This window comes from Delphinus delphis, chromosome 8, assembly GCF_949987515.2.
Source record: "Delphinus delphis chromosome 8, mDelDel1.2, whole genome shotgun sequence".
Classification (NCBI taxonomy): domain Eukaryota; kingdom Metazoa; phylum Chordata; class Mammalia; order Artiodactyla; family Delphinidae; genus Delphinus; species Delphinus delphis.
Window position 1 is genome coordinate 54575537 of NC_082690.1, and position 19802 is coordinate 54595338.

At 38.7% G+C, this 19802-nt stretch overlaps 1 protein-coding gene across 5 annotated transcripts in view; it reads left to right on the forward strand.

The window, feature by feature from the left end:
• Positions 1 to 281: 281 nt before the first annotated feature.
• Positions 282 to 19802, forward strand: part of NARS2 (asparaginyl-tRNA synthetase 2, mitochondrial) — a 143190-nt gene continuing 123669 nt past the window's right edge. For 3 of the 5 annotated variants that reach the window (XR_009520383.1, XR_009520384.1, XM_060018199.1), the window contains exons 1-5: positions 284 to 769; positions 3744 to 3853; positions 4374 to 4494; positions 6471 to 6611; positions 12480 to 12560. Coding sequence is in view for 3 of the 5 variants with exons in the window: in XM_060018199.1 (XP_059874182.1) it covers positions 629 to 769; positions 3744 to 3853; positions 4374 to 4494; positions 6471 to 6611; positions 12480 to 12560 (594 nt within the window). In the remaining 2 variants the exon portion in view is untranslated. Of the gene's footprint in view, positions 770 to 3743; positions 3854 to 4373; positions 4495 to 6470; positions 6612 to 12479; positions 12561 to 19802 lie in introns of all 5 variants that reach the window. The other 2 variants (XM_069540928.1, XM_060018200.1) reach the window with 2 other exon arrangements.

Below are 19802 nucleotides of genomic sequence, written 5' to 3' on the forward strand. Positions count from 1 at the left end.
TTCTGGTCCGCTTTCCTTCTGCATCAGTCACTCCTCGCCCTTCACTTTGCGTTCCTCAGCATCACCCGGAAGCTTTAGAAATGAAGACTCTTATACCTCGCCCCAAGCGGGTTACCTAGTTCCTTCAACGCTAACCTCTACAACCCTAGCGTCTTAACTCCGCCCCATCTCAGCTCCTGACCCCGCCCCTTCCTCCGCTTCGCCGCCTCTTTACATGGAGTCACAAGTACGCATGCTCCCTCTGAACTTCCTCGTAGCGTGATGACGTTAGCGTTGGCGTGGTGACGTAGGGGTGGGTGCCGCGCGTGTTTCAGCTAGGAGGAAGCGCGTGAGTTTAGAAGCCACGCGGGGTTGTGGGGTGTCCCGGGAGCTCAAGGCGTGCGCTTTCTCTTTGGCCGTTCGCAGCTGAACGTCTTGTGTCCTTTCCGCCCTTTCGGGGTGGGGGAAAGCAGAGCTTCTCCACGAGCTGGGGCCCGTGAAGGAGAAGGGAGCCAGCGGGGGACTTTGGAGTGCCTGAGGGCAGGGCTGCGGCCCGGAAGAGGCGAGGAGAAGAGAGGGTTCCCGTAGGCAGGGTCCGCACGCGCTGGGATCAGGGCTGGTCCCGAGAAGGGCCTGGGGCGGCCGCGCTATGTTCGGGGCCCGGTGCGTGCTCCGAGCCCTGCGCTCCTGTTCCTCGGCTCCCTGCCCAAGGCACAAACCTTCAGCCAAACTGAGCGTGCGGGACGCTCTCGGGGCCCAGAACGCAAGTGGGCAGCGCGTTAAGGTCCAGGTTAGTGTATCGGAAGGCGGTGGGTTTGTCTTTTTCGTTGACTGATATGGCACGTCCACGTCTAGGCTATCCTTGTGCTGTCGGGTCGGACAGAACGACCGGCAGGGCAAAGTTAGAAAATGTAGACAATCGTGTGGGTCCACGTTTTTCTCCTCTCATTGGTTACCGTTAGTTTTGCCTGGAAAGTGCTGGAACTTTGCTTTCATGATACAGGTTATTACCCGTAAACTTGTTAATCATACAGCAAAATGAACGAGCCCCTTTTCTTTTGTCCCTCATAACGTGTGTCCACAGTTATATAGCTCCTTGAGTGCAGGAACTATGTCTTACCCGTCTTGATAGTCACACATAGCTGGCGGTAAATATTTGTTCAACTAAACCATACCTTTTATTGAACTTTTAACCACCTCAGTGCCTAAAATGGGGCTTTGCATAAAACTTATGTTAATAAATTAGGAGAACGAGTGGAGTGTAGCAGTCTGAAAGAGCTCTGGAGTCAAGCTGCCTCGGTTTAAATCTCTGCCGCTTAGTAGCTTGTTAATTACGGGCGTGTCACTTAACGTGCTCTAAACCTCAGTTCCCTCTTACGAGAATGGAGATAATAGTCCTTACCTCACAGAGTCCTGAATATTAGTTACAAAACATTTAGAGCAGTGGCCCACCGTGAATAAATGTTAGTTGCTATCATTTCTCTTGTTAATAATAATATTTGCAGCGGCTCCACACAGAAGGTACCTCCTTAAAGGAGCAGACCAAGCAAGGAGGTTTGACTTACTAGGTTGCTGAAACACACTGATGCAGTTATTTTTGCTGTCCTCACGTATCCTTGATTTTTAGCAGTATGACCAATTTCCCCCTCTTTGCATTTCTTTGGGTTTCATATTCTTTCTATTATCCAAATCAAAACTTTTTCCTGCATTAATCTATTAATTCGGCATACATTAATACCTTTGTGTGCTAGTCTAGAGAGGATTCAAAGGTGACAAGAATGGAACATACTCGCTAGGTTAGAGGCTTTCACTTTAGTGCTGTGCAGTGTAATTTAGAAGTATCTGAATTGAGTGGTACTGTAATTGTAAAATAGACACTAATTTTGAAGAACAAAAGAATGCAAACTATCTCAGTATTTTTAATATTGATTACATGTTGATATATATTTTGGGTTCAATAAAATATACTATTAAAATTAATTTAACCCATTTCTTATGTAACCACTAAGCAAGTAAAATTACATATGTGGCTCACATATTTTTGTCAGACAGTCCTGGTCTGATGGATAAGACAAGGAATGACAACAATGTGATAAGTATTAGTGGTATAAATAGAAAACTTTGAGAATACAGAGAGGGAAGTTCTTAACAGTGTGAGGAGGTCAAAGAAGACTTCTTGCGTGAGGTGACATTTCAGCTGAGTCCAGAAGGATGTGTTCCTCAGGCACAGGAACCAGGGATAGGGTGGAAATATCATTTCAGAAGAGCTTGTTGACAAGAACATGAACTTTGAACTGAGTTCTGTGTTTGAATTCCACCTGTACTACTTGGTAACCTTGAGTATTTAACAAGGTTATCCTAACTTCTCTAAATATGTTTCATCTCTAAAGTGATAGTTCTTGTGAGGATTAAGTAGAAAAATACTTAAAAAGAGCTTAGGACAGAAGTACATTAAACAGTGCTCCATAAATGTTAACTTTTACTAACAAGTAAAAAGCAAGACATTGGTGCTTTGGATTGGGCGTGTTCAATTTATGAAGGGCCTTGTATGTGAGACTGAGGCAATTTACGCTTTATTCAGCATAGCCCTGGAGAAAGATCAAGCACTTCCTAGTAGACTTAGGTTTAAATTCAGGCTCTGCCGTTTACCAGCAGTGTGGCCTCAGGCAGGTTATTTAACTTCTCTGAGCCTTAATTCTTCACTTGTAAAACGGGAATAATGATAATCCACATTGCTGTTGTGAGGAGGAGGTGAAACAGTATATGAAGAACGTAGTAATTAAAATGTTTGTTACATAGTAGATGTTCAGTACATGATAGATATTCTTCCACTGGATATATTCATGGATTTTCTACTGTGTGCCTGACAATAGCCTTCAATGCAACTAAAAATGTGATTCCTAAATCCACAAAATATTATGGACATGCAAATAAGTAATAGAAGGGCTTTAATAACAGTGTCTATTAGGGTGTGGTGGGGATACAAAGAAAGTCAGGATCAGTACAGTTTTTCTAAGTAGGATTATCTCACTTTTCCCAAGCACATTTGATGGTTAACCAAACACCATCAACTGTTCACAGTTGTTCAGAGGCTGCTAGAATATTCTCTCAAGCTCTATGCTAGTTAAATTTAACTAGCATAGAGGTTGTCATCTGTGAGAGAGCTGTTTTTAGTGTTCTACTTGAAGACATCTCATTTGTACTCATGCATACCTGTCATTTAAATTCAGAGTGTCTTTGAAAGTTTATGTGCTACTTAATATGATCATAATAAGTTTCCTGAGAACTCTTTTAGTATGATAGTTTGTAAAAAAGAAAACCCCATAAAGATGTTTCTAGTCTATAACTACATAATCTCCCTTCTGGGAATTTGATATAAAAGGAGAAAGGAACCAAAATGTGTACCCTATTACGTGTACTGGTGGGGGAGAGGGGCAGGGGCAGGAAGAAAACCTGGAATATTAGGGGGATTGGTTATGTGAATTAGGCTCATCAACCTAACGGGATTTGGGACATCTTATTCAGAATGATGAGCTTTATTAACAAAACGACAACAGCAAAAAAGGTGGAATGCCAAAGCTGTATTTCACTGTGATGAGGACCATATAAAATTATATATGCATATTGGTAAACTAAAAGCAATTGATTTGTTCAGGCGGGATTATGAAGACTTATTTTTTTTCATTTAGTCCTCTGTGTGTATGTGTAATGAAAATATAAAATGTTTGTATTTTAAACTCACATTTAGAAATATTTCTCATAAGGGATGGATTCGTTCAGTCCGATCCCAGAAGGAAGTCTTGTTCCTGCATGTAAATGATGGGTCATCTTTGGAAAGCCTTCAGGTTGTAGCAGATTCAAGCTTTGACAGTAGGTGAGGTTTTGTTTGTTTGTTTGTTTGTTTGTTTTAAAGAGTACTTTGAATTTTTTTCATCTCCTCTGTTCCCCATTTCCCTAATCTAAGTGTTCATATCGCCCCCTCAGTGATCTTTCTAAACAAATCTTCTTTTCATAGCTTTGAGGCTCAAGTCCAAATACTTAGAATCAAGATCCTTCTCTCCTCTCTCTAACATCTTCACATGACAATATCCCCCACCTATCCTTTGCTTCTCTCTCAACTATGTGCAGCTCTTAACCCAATTAAAGATAAAATCTTCTATCATTAAATGGTTTAGGGACTTCCCTGGTGGTCCAGTGGTTAAGACTCCATGCTCCTAATGCAGGGGGCCTGGATTTGATCCCTGGTCAGGGAATTAGATCCCGCATGCCGCAACTAAGACCTGGTGCAGCCAAATAAATAAATAAATAATAGTTTAATGTTTTGAGAGCAAGGTTGGTATTAATATGAGGGCTACATGTAAGATCTTGTTTATGCTATTGTTTTGTTATTATAGAGAACTGGCCTTTGGGAGTTCCGTGGAAGTTCAAGGGCAGCTGGTAAAAAGTTTGTCCAAAAGGCAAAATGTGGAACTGAAGGCAGAAAAAATTGAAGTTGTTGGAAATTGTGATGCCAAGGTATGTGTTGTGACACGATTATGGAGGCCGTTAAGGCTTAATTTAAAACATTAGCAACGTTTTAAGTATGATTATTGGGAAGATGGCACTTGGAACTTTTCGATTGTGACTTCTAGGTAATTGGAACAGGCTATAGACTGAGGAATGTAGAAAGAGTAGCAAAAAGTATTTATGTAGACGGCTGGAGCCTTAGGAGTGAGAGCTAAGTGATAATACTCTGTGTATCTCTGTGGTGTCTGTCACTGTTGAGATTTGCCACTTTACAAGCATGCCTAGTCAGCTGCAGTGACAAAGACATACCAGGGCAAACCACGTTCTTAGGAAAGCTCTGCCTAGAAATTACTTTTGCATGATCTAGAACTGTACCATCTGGTGCAATAGCCACTAGCCACCCATGGCTATTTAATATTAAATCAGTTAAAATTAAATTAAAAATTCTGTTCCTCAGTGACATTAGCCACATTTCAAGTGCTCAGTGATCACATGTAGCTAGCAGCTACCGTACTGCATTGCACAGGTACAGATCATTTCCGTTTATCACAGAAAATTCTGTTGGATGGTGCTAGACTGTGGGGATGCTTAGGCTGAACAAAGATAAGAAATTCTACATTAAGACATGTTTATTCCTGTTTTTGCAAGACTCTTCTGTTAGTAGCTTTTTATGTATAGCCTGATAAAGAGGTTAGAGGGAATAAAACCATAGATTATCAATCCAGTTTCTATTTGGAGAAAATGAGACCCAATCAGGTAGAATGGCTTGCATTAGGTTATATTGCTGATTAGTGGCACAGCTGAAGTTTATGTGCTAGCCATTTTAACCCCCTGTGGTTTAGCTACACTCATCTTCAAATATTTAATGAACAAAAAATGAGGAATATAGGGAAATAGCATCATTTTAATTCAAATTCATTTTTAGTTCTTTTGGATAATTGAAATGTTAACCATTTTTATTTTTGCTTTTTTAGAGGGATGTTTGATTATTAAAAATTTGCCATGTGTTTTACTCTTCTTAAATTGTTTTCCCTTGGTGGGTATTGATGCTTTCCACTACTCTTCCCCCTCATTTCAGTGTCATTTTTAAGTATTCAGCATTAGGGAATTCTGAACCTGCTAACAGTCCCCAGATTCCTATTAATGTGATCATATTGTCACTTTCGTAGGTATGGGACGTATTTCTATATGACATAAATTAATGTGTGCACAAGGCCTGAAAGGAATAGATAGCTATGTTGGTAGCCTGTTTTAGAGTTCTTTTACTTAGCTTCTCTGTTATCTTTTTTATTGAAACTTTGGTTTTGGTCTGAAACTTTTATCCTATCTTCTCAATCTTGTAAAATGAGTGGGGGCAGGGAAATTTTTCTAGGTAGAGTCATAATTTCCTTTAAAATTGTTATGAATATACATTGCTCGTCCAGATGATACAAAGCTGTTGACCCTCGCTCATGTTCTGAAACAGCAGCACATGTTGATAAATGGTGATAAATAGTGCTAATTGATTATGAGCGCTTGTGGACTTTCAAGACATTTGGGCAATTTTAAAATTCAATACCAGCTGTGTGTATACAGCTGTAGAAAACATACTGTTTAATATCTACAATATTCTAAACTCATGTGTGCCAAACAGTGGAGTGTTTTGGGTAACTATATCCTAATCTCTCTATTTGTAAGTAGTGATTGATAGCTAACCGATAGAAATTTGATAAATAACAGATTAGCCTTGGTGATAATAAGTAACTTTGCCCAAGGTTACAAAGCTAATAAGTAGTAGAGCTGAATTTAAACCCACATCTTTCTGATTTCACTCACTGTTCTAACTTGTTAGAATTAATGTGGACCATGTTCAGTTATGTTAAGAAATAAGGAACAAAAGCGTCTTAGTTTTATTCTAAAGCATTACTATTTAACAAATGCCCTGTAAACTGATTTTATAAAACTATTTCTTTTAGCTTCTAACTTGTTTTTCCTTTTATTGTCAGGCTTTCCCTTTTAAATATAAAGAGAGGCATCCTCTGGAGTATCTGAGACAATACCCTCACCTTAGGTGTAGGACTAATGTTCTGGGTTCTATACTGAGGGTTCGCAGTGAAGCCACAGCCGCTATCCATTCTTTCTTTAAGGTAAGGAGCTTTGCTTCTAGGTGTTCTTTCTTGTGAAGAAGTTGAATAATTGTAATACTGGAGTATTATCCTGAAAGTTCTTCAGGTTATTTATTCCAAGCACCCTTTATTGTGTGGTACTTTTTTCTTTGGCTGATTTTAAATTTTCTGTTTATCACTGGTTTTGAGTGATTTGATTTATGTGTGCCTTGGCAGAGTTTTCTTTATGTTTCTTGTATTTGGAGTTCATTGAATTTCTTGGATCTATGCATTTTAATTTTCACCAAGTTTTTCAGTCATTATTTCATCAAATATTTTTATGTTACCTCTCTCCTTTGGGGACTTCAGTTACCCATATATTAGGCCACTTGATGATATCCCAATAGCTCTCAGATGTTCTTTTCTTTTTAAAAAATCTTTTTTTTCCAGCGTGTTTCTTTTGGATAGTTTCTATTCCTATGTCTTCAAGCTTACCAATCTTCTCTTCTGCAGTGCCTAATTTCTTATTCCTATCCAGTGCATTTTTCACCCCATATCTAAGTGAAAGGCTTCATATCTAAGTGTTTGATTTGGGCCTTTTTTTTTTAGTGTCTTCCATGTCTCTACTTAACTTTTTTGAACATATGCAATACAGTTTTAGTTAAAACTGTAGTTTTCATAGCTGTTTAGTAACTTTTTACGTCCTTCTAACGTGTCAGCTATAAGTCAGTTTTAATTGATTGATTAGTCTCTTCATTATAGGTTATGTTTTCCTGCTTCTTCGTATATCTGCTAATCTTTGATTAGGTGCCAGACCTTGTTAATTTTACCTTGTTGGGTGCTGGATATTTATAAAGCTTCTTAAGCTTTGTTTTGGTATGTAGTTAAGTTACTGGAAGGGTCTTGCTTTTATGATTTGTTAAGTAAATCTGGAGCAGTGCTCAGTCTGCGTCTGATTATTCCCCACTACTGAGGCAAAGCCTTCCTGAGTATTCTACGTAGTGCCTTGTGAATTACAAGATTTTCCAGCCTGGTTTGTGGGAGCAGGCATTGTTTCCAGCCACATACGAGCAGCAGGCGCTGTTTCCTCTAATCGTTGTGGATGGTTCTTTCCCTGGCCTTGGATAGTTTCCTCACTTGCATGTGCTGATCATTCCTCCACCTAATACTCCAGGGTGACTCCCTGTACATCTCTGGAGTTGTTGGACAACTGTCTGCTCTCTGGTACTCTGTCCTGTCAGTTCTAGCCACTTTGGTCTCCTCAACTCAGGGAGTCTGCTGGGCTCCACTTTATTTCTCCCTTCTTCCTGCTGTGGCCTGGAAAATCTCAAGGTAGTAAGCTGGGCTGCTGGTAGGGTTCACTGTGTTTGTTTGCTATCTCTCAGGGATCACTATCCTTTGTTGTCTGATATCCAGTGTCTTGAAAACCAGCATTTCATGTGGTTTGCTTGTGGATTTTTTTTTTTTTTTTTTTTTGCGGTACGCGGGCCTCTCACTGTCATGGCCTCTCCTGCTGCGGAGCACAGGCTCCGGACGCGCAGGCTCAGCGGCCATGGCTCACGGGCCCAGCCGCTCCGCGGCATGCGGGATCCTCCCAGACCGGGGCACGAACCCGCGTCCCCTGCACCGGCAGGTGGACTCTCAACCACTGCGCCACCAGGGAAGCCCTGTTTTTGTTTTTTTGTTGTTGTTTCAAATGGGAGGGTAAATCTAGTTCCTATTTCTACATTTTAGTCGCAGACATTTTATATACAGTAAGCACTAATTTTAAAAAATTATTGGTGTTGATCAAGTAGATTGATCTAATGCCTAAAGACATTTTGTCTCATTTAGCTTTGCTTTTCAGCCATTTCCCCCAACCCGGGAAAGCCACAGTGGAATGTAGTTTGTAAGTTGATGAGGTGAACGGACCCTCCTTCCATGTGGTGGATGGAAGGGCTCCAAAAGCAAGAGTGACCCAATGGATAAAGTTCAGTATTATTCCATGTAGTTTTGGAACTCTTCCTAAACCACTTCTCCAGATCCAGCTCACTTGCAAAGATTGTCTGACAGCGTACCCTTCCCTTGGACAGCATCCAAATTCATGCAGGCCCAGCCCTGCCATGGCACACGAAGGAAGTTCTTGCTCTTTGAAAAGCTCCTTAAGAGGTAATTTTCGATGTGACAGCTAAAGAACATCATGGCTTTAAAGCATAAGAATAAACAAAGAAAAATAAATCACATTATACAGTGTCATCCCATTATAGTGTGAAAGGGTGTGTTTACATATGCTCTCATAAACTTTCTTATGCATCTTCCATATGGCTTTTTTTTTTAAATAAATTTATTTATTTATTTTTGGCTGTGTTGGGTCTTCGTTGCTGCCCATGGGCTTTCTCTAGTTGCGGTGAGCAGGGGGCTACTCTTCATTGCGGTGCATTGGCTTCTCATTGCAGTGACTTCTCCTGTTGTAGAGCACGGGCTCTAGGCGCGCAGGCTTCTGTAGTTGTGGCTCGAGGGCTGTAGAGCACAGGCTCAGTAGTTGTGGCACACGGGCTTAGTTGCACCGCGGCATGTGGGATCTTCCTGGACTTGAACCCGTGTCCCCTGCATTGGCAGGTGGGCTCTTTACCACTGCGCCACCAGGGAAGTCCCATCCATATGGCTTTTCAATAGTGCTTGAACCATACAAACAGAAAATTTGTTCAGATGTAAAAATCTTTTTTCCCTATATGGCTTTAACAGCTGATAAAGTCAGTGGATCTGCTTTAATTCTGAAAATTTTATGGATTTCTGGCCAGTAGGTGGTGGTATTGGCAATCCATTAACAAGTGGGTTTTACCTAATTTATACATTTCTTATTACTTGAAGTTTTCACAGGTATGTAAATAATTTTAAAATAATAAAAAACACTAGAAAACTCTGAAATCAAAGAATAAGCAAAGTAAAGTAAAATTTAAAAAATATTTTAGGTGGTTGAAAATAATGAATTTTAGCACTGTTGGTGATGGTTATAAAGGTAGGTACTTTTGAGTCTTATAAATTCACTTTTTAATTGTAAAGCTCTGGAAAATATAATCCTGATACCTCCTTCTAAGATGTCACCCACTTGTGTATGTGACAGGATTGAATTGTTTAAAGAAATAATGGGAGTACTATAGGACATATTAAATATTATTTATATATTATCCTATATTTGGTACTGTTTCTATGTTTGTTACTTTAGGCTCCCTAAAACATGTTAAGAACTAAAATGTAAAATTTTCAAAAATTTCAGACCTTGAAAATATAGGGAAAAAGAAACTTGAGCACAAACCTTTTAGTTAGGATACTTTAAGGATCTAGAGTTTTTTGGTTTGAGTATCAAAAATGTTTAGTGTATAACTTGCTTTGCTTATAAAATTGACACATTTGCTGAGTACTAAAACATGACTATCTAGAATTCTCAAAAAATGAGTTATTTACAAGAGCTGAGTTTCTCAAATAATAGGATTATCTCTTTAGGCACCAATTTTTTTTCTAATTTCCAGTGGCAGTTATCTTAAAATGTATTACATACTTCCCTGGCTTCCTGAAGTGAGCCAACAGAAAAGAGTTTGCCCTTTCCTGGTGAGTTGAGGTTCTTCCTCTGAGTATCAGATTGTTCTCTTCTCAGTATGGCAGTGCCTTCAAAGCCTGTCATGGTGAGGAGTGTTCTTTGACCCTGCGTTGAATGACCCTAGACTGCTGTGTCTTTGAGTTCCTGTGACTGCTTTTTATGGGGTGTTTTTTTGGTTTTTGTTTTGTTTTTTTGGTCTCTTGCTGTCACTTTTTGTCGCCAGTGGTGTGTCTGTGGCTAGCAATTGCTGTCATGTTTCTTTTTTGTTGAGTCTGATTAAATATTTATTTTGTGTGTGTTAAAGAAAAATATAGTCCATGACTCTTTGAGTGATGTGTATGGGCCTTAGTACATGAATTTTGTAATTTTCAGATACTCATTCATTGCCTTATAAATATCTGGTTATAGCAATGTGTATCTATCAAAATACTTAGATATTTAGAGGTGATGGGTGGGATCTGAATAATTGGGCCAAAATTTTTGACCCCTTCTCTGGCCTTCATCTCTCTTATTAGGAACCCCTTTGCTGTGGGATAGGATAAGTACCTGACAGTGGAACCCCACTGGAGGCAGCCTCTGAGAGTACTCCTGCTATTTATTTTCCTACTTCTCTATCCACTTTCTCTTTTGTGGACTTTGTTCTCGTCTTTGTTGTTCCTTTGTACCCTCTCCTGTATAACTTTTGGTGGTAATGATATAGACTTTGATATGATAAGCCTTGCTAGCACTGTTAAGGCTTAAAAAGCTGATGATGCCTTTTGAAAGGTTTAGCATTATTTGAGAATTGAGAATAATTCCCACTATTTGAGTGATTAAAAAAAAAATCCCATACAGTTATTTTCATAAGATTTACAGCATTGTTCCTTGTGGCAGTTGACCAGTTCTAACTTAGGCAATTATATTTAGCCGTTAAATTTTCTCCTCCCTCTCGCCACCCTTGTTTCCTTTGGATTTTTCACTTCCTTTCTTTGTTTACTGCACTCATGCTCATAGTTGCCTTATGTGGAATAAATGATTCATGTCCATAATTCTTGGCTTCTAGGAGATAAAAATTTTATGCAGTAATGTTATTGATTCTATTTCATTTGTTCTCTATAATGTGCTCTGTGCAGCACCTCACCACACGTTGTTCCCAGATTAAGTACATATTTGAACACTTACTGAGACTCCTAATTTATAGCTTGAAAATTTAATCAGTCTACATCATAAGGCAAGTTGTTGGCTGGATACTTTGTATCATAGCCAGAATACTTGAATTCAATCTTTTTAGGAAGGAAGGGGTAAATTTGGGCGGCCCCTGGTAATACACTGACATATTTTACATTCCACCAGTAGGTACTGGCAGAATTTAGCAGAGATTAGATGGATATATATGAACTTATTGTATTGATGTCAAGAACAAAATGTTTACATTGAACACATACTCTTATGCCTTTGCAGAATAAATTCACTTTAGCTGCCTCCACCCCCACCCTGCAGCATTTATGCTCTCTGTAACCTTTCGCCTACATCCATAGTCAAAGTGAAAGAAGCATAACCTTGAAGTTGCTGGGTTATTTCAGTTTTACTAGCAACAGCTTTTGTGGTTCACTAATGGAAATAGTCTCAGACTTTAGAGCAGAAGGATTGCAGTTGGGTGCCTTAGTAATGGATGGGTTTGCTGCTCACAATCTTCCTTGAGGCAAAGGAAGTGCACTGCCTGTGCCATGTGCGGTGCACTGTGCCATCAGTTTAATGACAGACTTCCTAAAAATCATTCCTGCCTTTTTGCTGTTTATTTCTGCGGTCCCTGACTGTCAACCTTAATTTATCTCCTTTTTGGTGGTTTGTTACAATTGAGGGTCTCATTCCAAAATAACAACTTAATATTGATCACTTTTATTCCCTTAGCAGTGTGGGCAACATCATTATGCATTAGCCCTGAGTGACTGTGCGTGTGTGTGCGTGTGTGTTAAATCACTATCAGTCTGTTGGAAAAGTGGGAAGAAGAAATGGCACCAGAGAGAGATCCTGAGCACCTAGGTTCTAGTCCCGGCTCTGACTCTGACTCGTTGTATGATTTTGGCCTCTCATTAAATCTCTCTGGGCCTCAATTTCCGTGTCTTTCCAGTGAGGAGATTGGACTAGATATTGTCTAAGTCAGTTCTGATTTAAAATTCTTTGTGCATAGTAAACTCTCCATTTGATATTTTAATAGTTTTATTTTGGGGATTAAGGAGGGATTTGATATGGCATTCTCTTAGTGCTATTTGAATCATATAATGAAGTGTATGTTCTTGGAAGTGTTTCACATACAAATATACTGAGAAAAGTGGTTTCTCTTTTTCTTCCAGGACAGTGGCTTTGTGCATATTCATACTCCAGTAATCACATCCAATGACTGTGAGGGGGCTGGAGAACTTTTTCAAGTTAAGGTAAGCTGTGCTTCCCATCTTGGGGGATATATTGCTCTCTGATATTTTTCATTTGAGGGTTTGCTTCAAATTTAATGAGAGTTATGTGGATAGAACATGAAACTTTGTTGATAATAATCCTTAAAAAACGTGCATAGAAAATTCACACTTCTCTAATTTTCTGTCCAACCAGCTGTATTACCTACGTTGTGACTGAAAGGAGTGGATTTTTAATTTAGTACTCTAGTTGCCTTTTTTATAACTGTGAATTGGTGAACTAGAGAAATTTGAAGAAATTAATAAAAATTCTAAGAGATCTTTTCTGCAAATTCAACCCCCAAGTTACATTTTTGGGTGTAACTGTTATTTTAAGAGATGGAACTAAAATAGAAAAGCATACATGTGAATATTTTCTTTTTCACAGTCTTTAGAAAATATATTTTTCATAAGAAATTATTTAGTCTGTATACCTCATGAAGGCTTTTATTTTAATTCTTTGTTCAGCAATTATTCTTTGAGCTCCTGCTATGCACCACATATTGTCAGCCTGCTCTTGTTGCAGGAAATTTAAAAGTTACCAGTTTTTCTTACACGTCGGCAATTGAAAGCCTTTCATTTACCAATTAGACAGCCTGTTTAAAATCATTGACCAGTAGTATAAGGTACAAAGAGAAATGTATGTTGATGAGTGGTGCTTTTTGTATTTCTTTCATTTATTTACTGATTTCTGTATCTCTGAGAAGTCAAGATTCTTTATATATTTTTGTGATTTCATCAAATGACAAGACCTGTACAAAACTACTCTCTCTGGTTCAGTATATTCTGACTCTTGATAATGATGCTTTCTCTTCATATTATTGAACAGCATATTCACTGGGAGAAGTTATCCTGATGTGTCAAAATCATTATTCAAAATAATAATCAAATGCTGTCTTTCTTCATATGTGGTTTGAAGAAATCTAGATGATAGCCTTCTGCAAAAAGCAGAATAAAAACGCTTGGTTGAACATTTAAAGTAGGAGTGTTAGCATCTGTATATGAGTTCAAAGAAGGCAGCAGATGATAAAATAACAATATGTAAATTGAAGAAAACATTCTCTTTTAGCCATTTATGTTGTTAATTTTCTCTTTGCACCTTAATAGTCATCTGAATATTGAAGTGAAGAAGAATTACCCACCTTAAATACATTTCATGATCCCTTAATCTAAACTACCAAATATTAAAAAGTAAATGATAAAGAAGGAAATGTATAATCTAAAGGAGTTTTTACAAATATAAAGGGAATTATTAAAGAGACCCAAGTTAAACAAGTAAAAAAAATCTGTAACAAACTTAAATAATTATAAATTTGGAGCTAACTGCTTTACCACCAGAGAAATCCCCTAAGCAAGTCTGAATGATTACAATATGTGCATTTTGGACACTAAACAACACAAGGTAAATTACCAAATAAGAATAAATACAGAGAAAGGAGGAAGATGTATTTTTTTTTTTAAATCGGGGCTTTTTAAATTTTATTTATTTATTTTTGGCTGTGTTGGGTCTAAGTGACTGCACACGGGCTTTCTCTAGTTGCAGGCAAGTGGGGGCTACTCGTTGCAGTGGCGTCTCTTGCTGTGGAGCATGGGCTCTAGGCGTGCGGGCTTCAGTAGCTGTGGTACGTGGGCTGAGTAGTTGTGACTCGCAGGCTCAGTAGTTACGGCACATGGGCTTAGCTGCTCCACGGCATGTGGGATCTTCCCGGACCAGGGCTCAAACCTGTGTCCCCTGCATTGGCAGGTGGATCCTTAACCATTGTGCCACGAGGGAAGTCCGAAAATGTATTTCTGAAGCTAAACAAATGAGAAATGTTCTATGTTCATAGTACTCCAGGGCCAGGTTGAGGAATTTTATGTAGTGGAATTAGGCTTTGTCTATTCAGAGTGTCAGAAAGGTGCTCTTGAATTCATTGATACTAGGCTCCTGCATTCAGGGTCTAGCACAGGTTTCAGCGGTCTGTGGCTTTTGTTTTATGAGCCCACTGTCTTTGTTGCTTTCAGCAGTTCAACTCCTAAGATTTGTCTTCTGCCTACCAACACACTCTCCTCTGAAAGCAGTGCTCCTCCTTATTCCCACCTCACACATCTCTACACTTCCAAGCTTCATTGTGTGGATTTCTTCCGGACTGCATGTAGAGGCATAGGGGTTTGAGTCTTGGCACCCTACTGTTAGGAGGAAGTGAAGTGTCACATCTAAGTCCTTGCTTCTCTTAATAGTGCTCTTTTTTGCTCTGATAACAATGAAGTCCAGTAACTACTTAAAGATAAGGATGCCTGGTACATACTCAGGTTTGAGGACAGCAGTAAGATGCCACCTTGAAATGCACAGTAAGAACATAATACACTGTCGAGAAGTAAATGCATGTCCCATCATTTTAGTTTTGTTTTTCCTCATTCCCATTTCCTGCTTTAAGATTTCAGGTATTTGCTAAGGTTTGGGGACTCCTGAATACACATGTAGGAAGTTGCATTCAAAAGCATTAATTTGTTATTTAGTAGACCTTTGGTACCATCTGTGTTCAAGATTCTGTGCTGTTAAGGGGATACAAAGATGTACTCAGGGTTCTGGTTGGTGAAGCTGGTGAGTTGGCAGGGCATAAGAGAGGAAGGAGCATGCTTTTCATTCACTGTTGATGTTACTTATGCTACAGTATTCTTTGGTTGTACACCTTTTCCTTTTTGTCTTAGAGCCCTAGCTGAGTTCCACAATTATGTTTGATCTTTATGATTCTGGAGTAACTAGTTTGTCTCTGAGAAGATAAAAGAGATTAAAGGCAAGAATTAGGGATTGTGGCAAAATCTAGACGTTGATAGGAAATAAGGTGAAACTGTTTTATGTATATACTTGAGGTTACAGTGTTACAAGTTATAAGTGTTATGAAATCTAGAGGGTAATTAGGTCTATGAGGATTGACTTGGTCAGAAACATCTTCAAAATAAGTATGTGACTTAACTGTACCCTAGGGAGAGTACTTCAGGTAGGGGAGGAATGTGAGCAGAGTCAAGTAACTAAAATGAGTGTGGGGTTTTCACTGGACGCCAGATGGACAGATGAGAAGGTTTATGTTGGTGAATCATAAAAAGTAAAGTTGGGAATGAGAAAATGGAGCAGGTTTTAAAAAACAACTTTATTGAGATACATTTTACATACCATAAAAATCAGTCACTTAAAGTATACTGTTCCGTGGTTTTTAGTATATTCACAGAGCTGTGGAAGCATCACCACAATCTAATTTGAGAGCATTATATCACCCCAAAGTGAAACCCAGTACCCATTACCAATCCCTTCCTGTTTCCACCCCGAGTTCTAGGTAAGCACTAAACTGCTCTCTATAGATTTGCCTCTTCTGGAATATTTCATATAAATGCAGTCATACAACATATGGGCTTTTGTGTCAGGCTTCTTTCATTTAGCACAAAGTTTTTGAGGTTCATACAAGTTGTAGCATGTATCAATACTTCATTTCTTTTATATCCAACTAGTATTCTATTGTATAGATATCCAACGTTTTATTTATCCATTTAGCAGTTGATGGATGTTTGGATTATTTCTACCTCTTGGCTATTATGATTAATGCTACTATCAACATTTGTGAAATCATTTGGATGAGTATATGATATCATTTCTCTTGAGTGGAATTGCTGGGTCACATGGTAGCTTTATGCTTAATATTTTGAGAAACCACCAAACCATTTTCCAAAGTGGCTGCATCACTTTACATTCCCAACAGCAGTGTATGTAGGTTCCAGTTTCTCCCCATTATTGCCAACACTTATTGTTGCTCTTCATTTTTTTTTTAAACATCTTTATTGGAGTATAATTGCTTTCCAGTGGTGTATTAGTTTCTGCTTTATAACAAAGTGAATCAGCTATACATGTACATATATCCCCATATCCCCTCCCTCTTGCGTCTCCCTCTCATCCTCCCTTATCCCACCCCTCTAGGTTGTCACAAAGCACTGAGCTGATCTCCCTGTGCTTTGTGGCTGCTTCCCCAAGCTATCTGTTTTACATTTGGTAGTTTATATAAGTCCATGCCACTCTCTCACTTCGTCCCAGCTTACCCTTCCCCCTCCCCTTGTCCTCAAGTCCATTTTCTACCTCTGCATCTTTATTCCTGTCCTGCCCCTAGGCTCTTCAGAACCCCTTTGTTTTTTTTTAGATTCCATATATATGTGTTAGTGTACGGTATTTGTTTTTCTCTTTCTGACTTACTTCACTCTGTATGACAGACTCTAGGTCCATCCACCTCACTACAAATAACTCAATTTCGTTTCTTTTTATGGTTGAGTAATATTCCATTTGTATATATGTGCCACATCTTCTTTATCCATTCATCTGTTGATGAACACTTAGGTGGCTTCCATGTTCTGGCTATTGTAAATAGAGCTGCAGTGAACATTGTGGTACATGATTTTTTGAATTACGGTTTTCTCAGGGTATATGCCCAGTAGTGGGATTGCTGGGTCGTATGGTAGTTCTATTTTTAATTTTTTAAGGAACCGCCATACTGTTCTCCACAGTGGCTGTATCAATTTACATTCCCACCAACAGTGCAAGAGGGTTCCCTTTTCTCCACACCCTCTCCAGCATTTATGGTTTGTAGATTTTTTGATGATGACCATTCTGACCAGTGTGAGGTATACTTCACTGTAGTTTTGATTTGCATTTCTCTACTGATTAGTGATGTTGAGCATTCTTTCATTTGTTTGTTGGCAATCTGTATATCTTCTTTGGAGAAATGTCTATTTAGGTCTTCTGCCCATTTTTGGATTGGGTTGTTTGTTTTTTTGATATTGAGCTGCATGAGCTGCTTGTAAATTTTGGAGATTAATCCTTTGTCAGTTGCTTCATCTGCAAATAATTTCTCCCATTCTGAGGGTTGTCTCTTCGTCTTGTTTATGGTTTCCTTTACTGTGCAGAAGCTTTTAAGTTTCATTAGGTCCCATTTGTTTATTTTTGTTTTTATTTCCATTTCTCTAGGAGGTGGGTCAAAAAGGATCTTGCTGTGATTTATGTCATAGAGTGTTCTGCCTATGTTTTTCTCTAAGAGTTTGATAGTGTCTGGCCTTACATTAAGGTCTTTAATCCATTTTGAGGTTTTTTTTAAATTATTTTTATTTATTTATTTATTTATTTATTTATTTATTTATTTATTTATTTATTTTGTGGTACGCGGGCCTCTCACTGTTGTGGCCTCTCCTGTTGCGGAGCACAGGCTCCGGACACGCAGGCTCAGCGGCCATGGCTCACGGCCCCAGCCGCTCTGCGGCATGTGGGATCTTCCCGGACCGGGACACGAACCCAAGTCCCCTGCATCGGCAGGCGGACTCTCAACCACTGCGCCACAGGGAAGCCCCCATTTTGAGTTTATTTTTGTGTGTGGTGTTAGGGAGTGTTCTAATTTCATTCTTTTACATGTAGCTGCCCAGTTTTCCCAGTATCACTTATTGAAGAGGCTGTCTTTTCTCCATTGTATATTCTTGCCTCCTTTATCAAAAATAAGTTGACCATATGTGTGTGGCTTTATCTCTGAGCTTTCTATCCTGTTCCATTGGTCGGTATTTCTGTTTCTGTGCCAGTACTGTATTGTCTTGATTACTGTAGCTTTGTAGTGTAGTCTGAAGTCCGGTGGCCTGATTCCTCCAGCTTCGTTTTTCTTTCTCAAGATTGCTTTGGCTATTCGGGGTCTTTTCTGTTTCTATACAAATTGTGAAATTTTTTATTCTAGTTCTGTGAAAAATGCCATTGGTAGTTTGATAGGGATTGCATTGAATCTGTAGATTGCTTTGGGTAGTATAGTCATTTTCACAATGTTGATTCTTCCAATCCAAGAACATGGTATATCTTTCCATCTGTTTGTATCATATTTAATTTCTTTCATCAGTGCCTTATAGTTTTCTGCATACAGGTCTTTTGTCTCCTTAGGTAGGTTTATTCCTAGGTATTTTATTCTTTTTGTTGCAATGGTAAATGGGAGTGTTTCCTTAATTTCTCTTTCAGATTTTTCCATCATTAGTGTATAGGAATACAAGAGATTTCTGTGCATTAATTTTGTATCCTGCTGCTTTACCAGATTCATTGATTAGCTCTAGTAGTTTTCTGGTAGAGTCTTTAGGATTCTCTATGTATAGTATCATGTCATCTGCAAACAGTGACAACTTTACTTCTTCTTTTCTGATTTGGATTCCTTTTATTTCTTTTTCTTCTCTGATTGCTGTGGCTAAAACTTCCAAAGCTAGGTTGAATAATAGTGGTGAGAGTGGGCAACCTTGTCGTTTTCCTGATCTTAGTGGGAATGGTTTCAGTTTTTCACAACTGAGAGCAATGTTGGCTGTGGGTTTGTCATATATGGCCTTTATTATGTTGAGGCAGGTTCCCTCTATGCCCACTTTTGGAGGGTTTTTATGATAAATGGGTGTTGAATTTTGTTGAAAGCTTTTTCTGCATCTATTGAGATGATCATATGGTTTTTATCCTTCAGTTTGTTAATACGGTGTATCACATTGATTCATTTGCATATATTGAAGAATCCTTGCGTTCCTGGGATAAACCCCACTTGATTATGGTGTATGATCCTTTAAATGTGCTGTTGGATTCTGTTTGCTAGTATTTTGTTGAGAATTTTTGTATCCATGTTCATCAGTGATATTGGCCTGTAGTTTTCTTTCTTTGTGACATCTTTGTCTGGTTTTGGTATCATGGTAATGGTGGTCTAGTAGAATGAGTTTGGGTGTGTTCCTCCCTCTGCTATATTTTGGAAGAGTTTGAGGATAGGTGTTAGCTCTTCTCTAAATGTTTGATAGAATTCGCCTGTGAAGCCATCTGGTCCTGGGTTTCTGTTTGCTGGAAGATTTTTAATCACAGTTTCAATTTCAGTGCTTGTGGTTGGTCTGTTTATATTTTCTGTTTCTTCCTGGTTTGGTCTTGGAGGCTTGTGTTTTTCTAAGAATTTGTCCATTTCTTCCAGGTTGTCCATTTCATTGGCATATAGTTGCTTGTAGTAATCTCTCATGATCCTTTGTATTTCTGCAGTGTCAGTTGTTACTTCTCCTTTTTCATTTCTAATTCTATTGATTTGAGTCTTCTCCTTTTTTTCTTGGTGAGTCTGTCTAATGGTTTATCAATTTTGTTTATCTTCTCAAAGAACCAGCCTTTAGTTTTATTGATGTTTGGTATTGTTTCTTTCATTACTTTTTCATTTATTTCTGCTCTGATCTTTA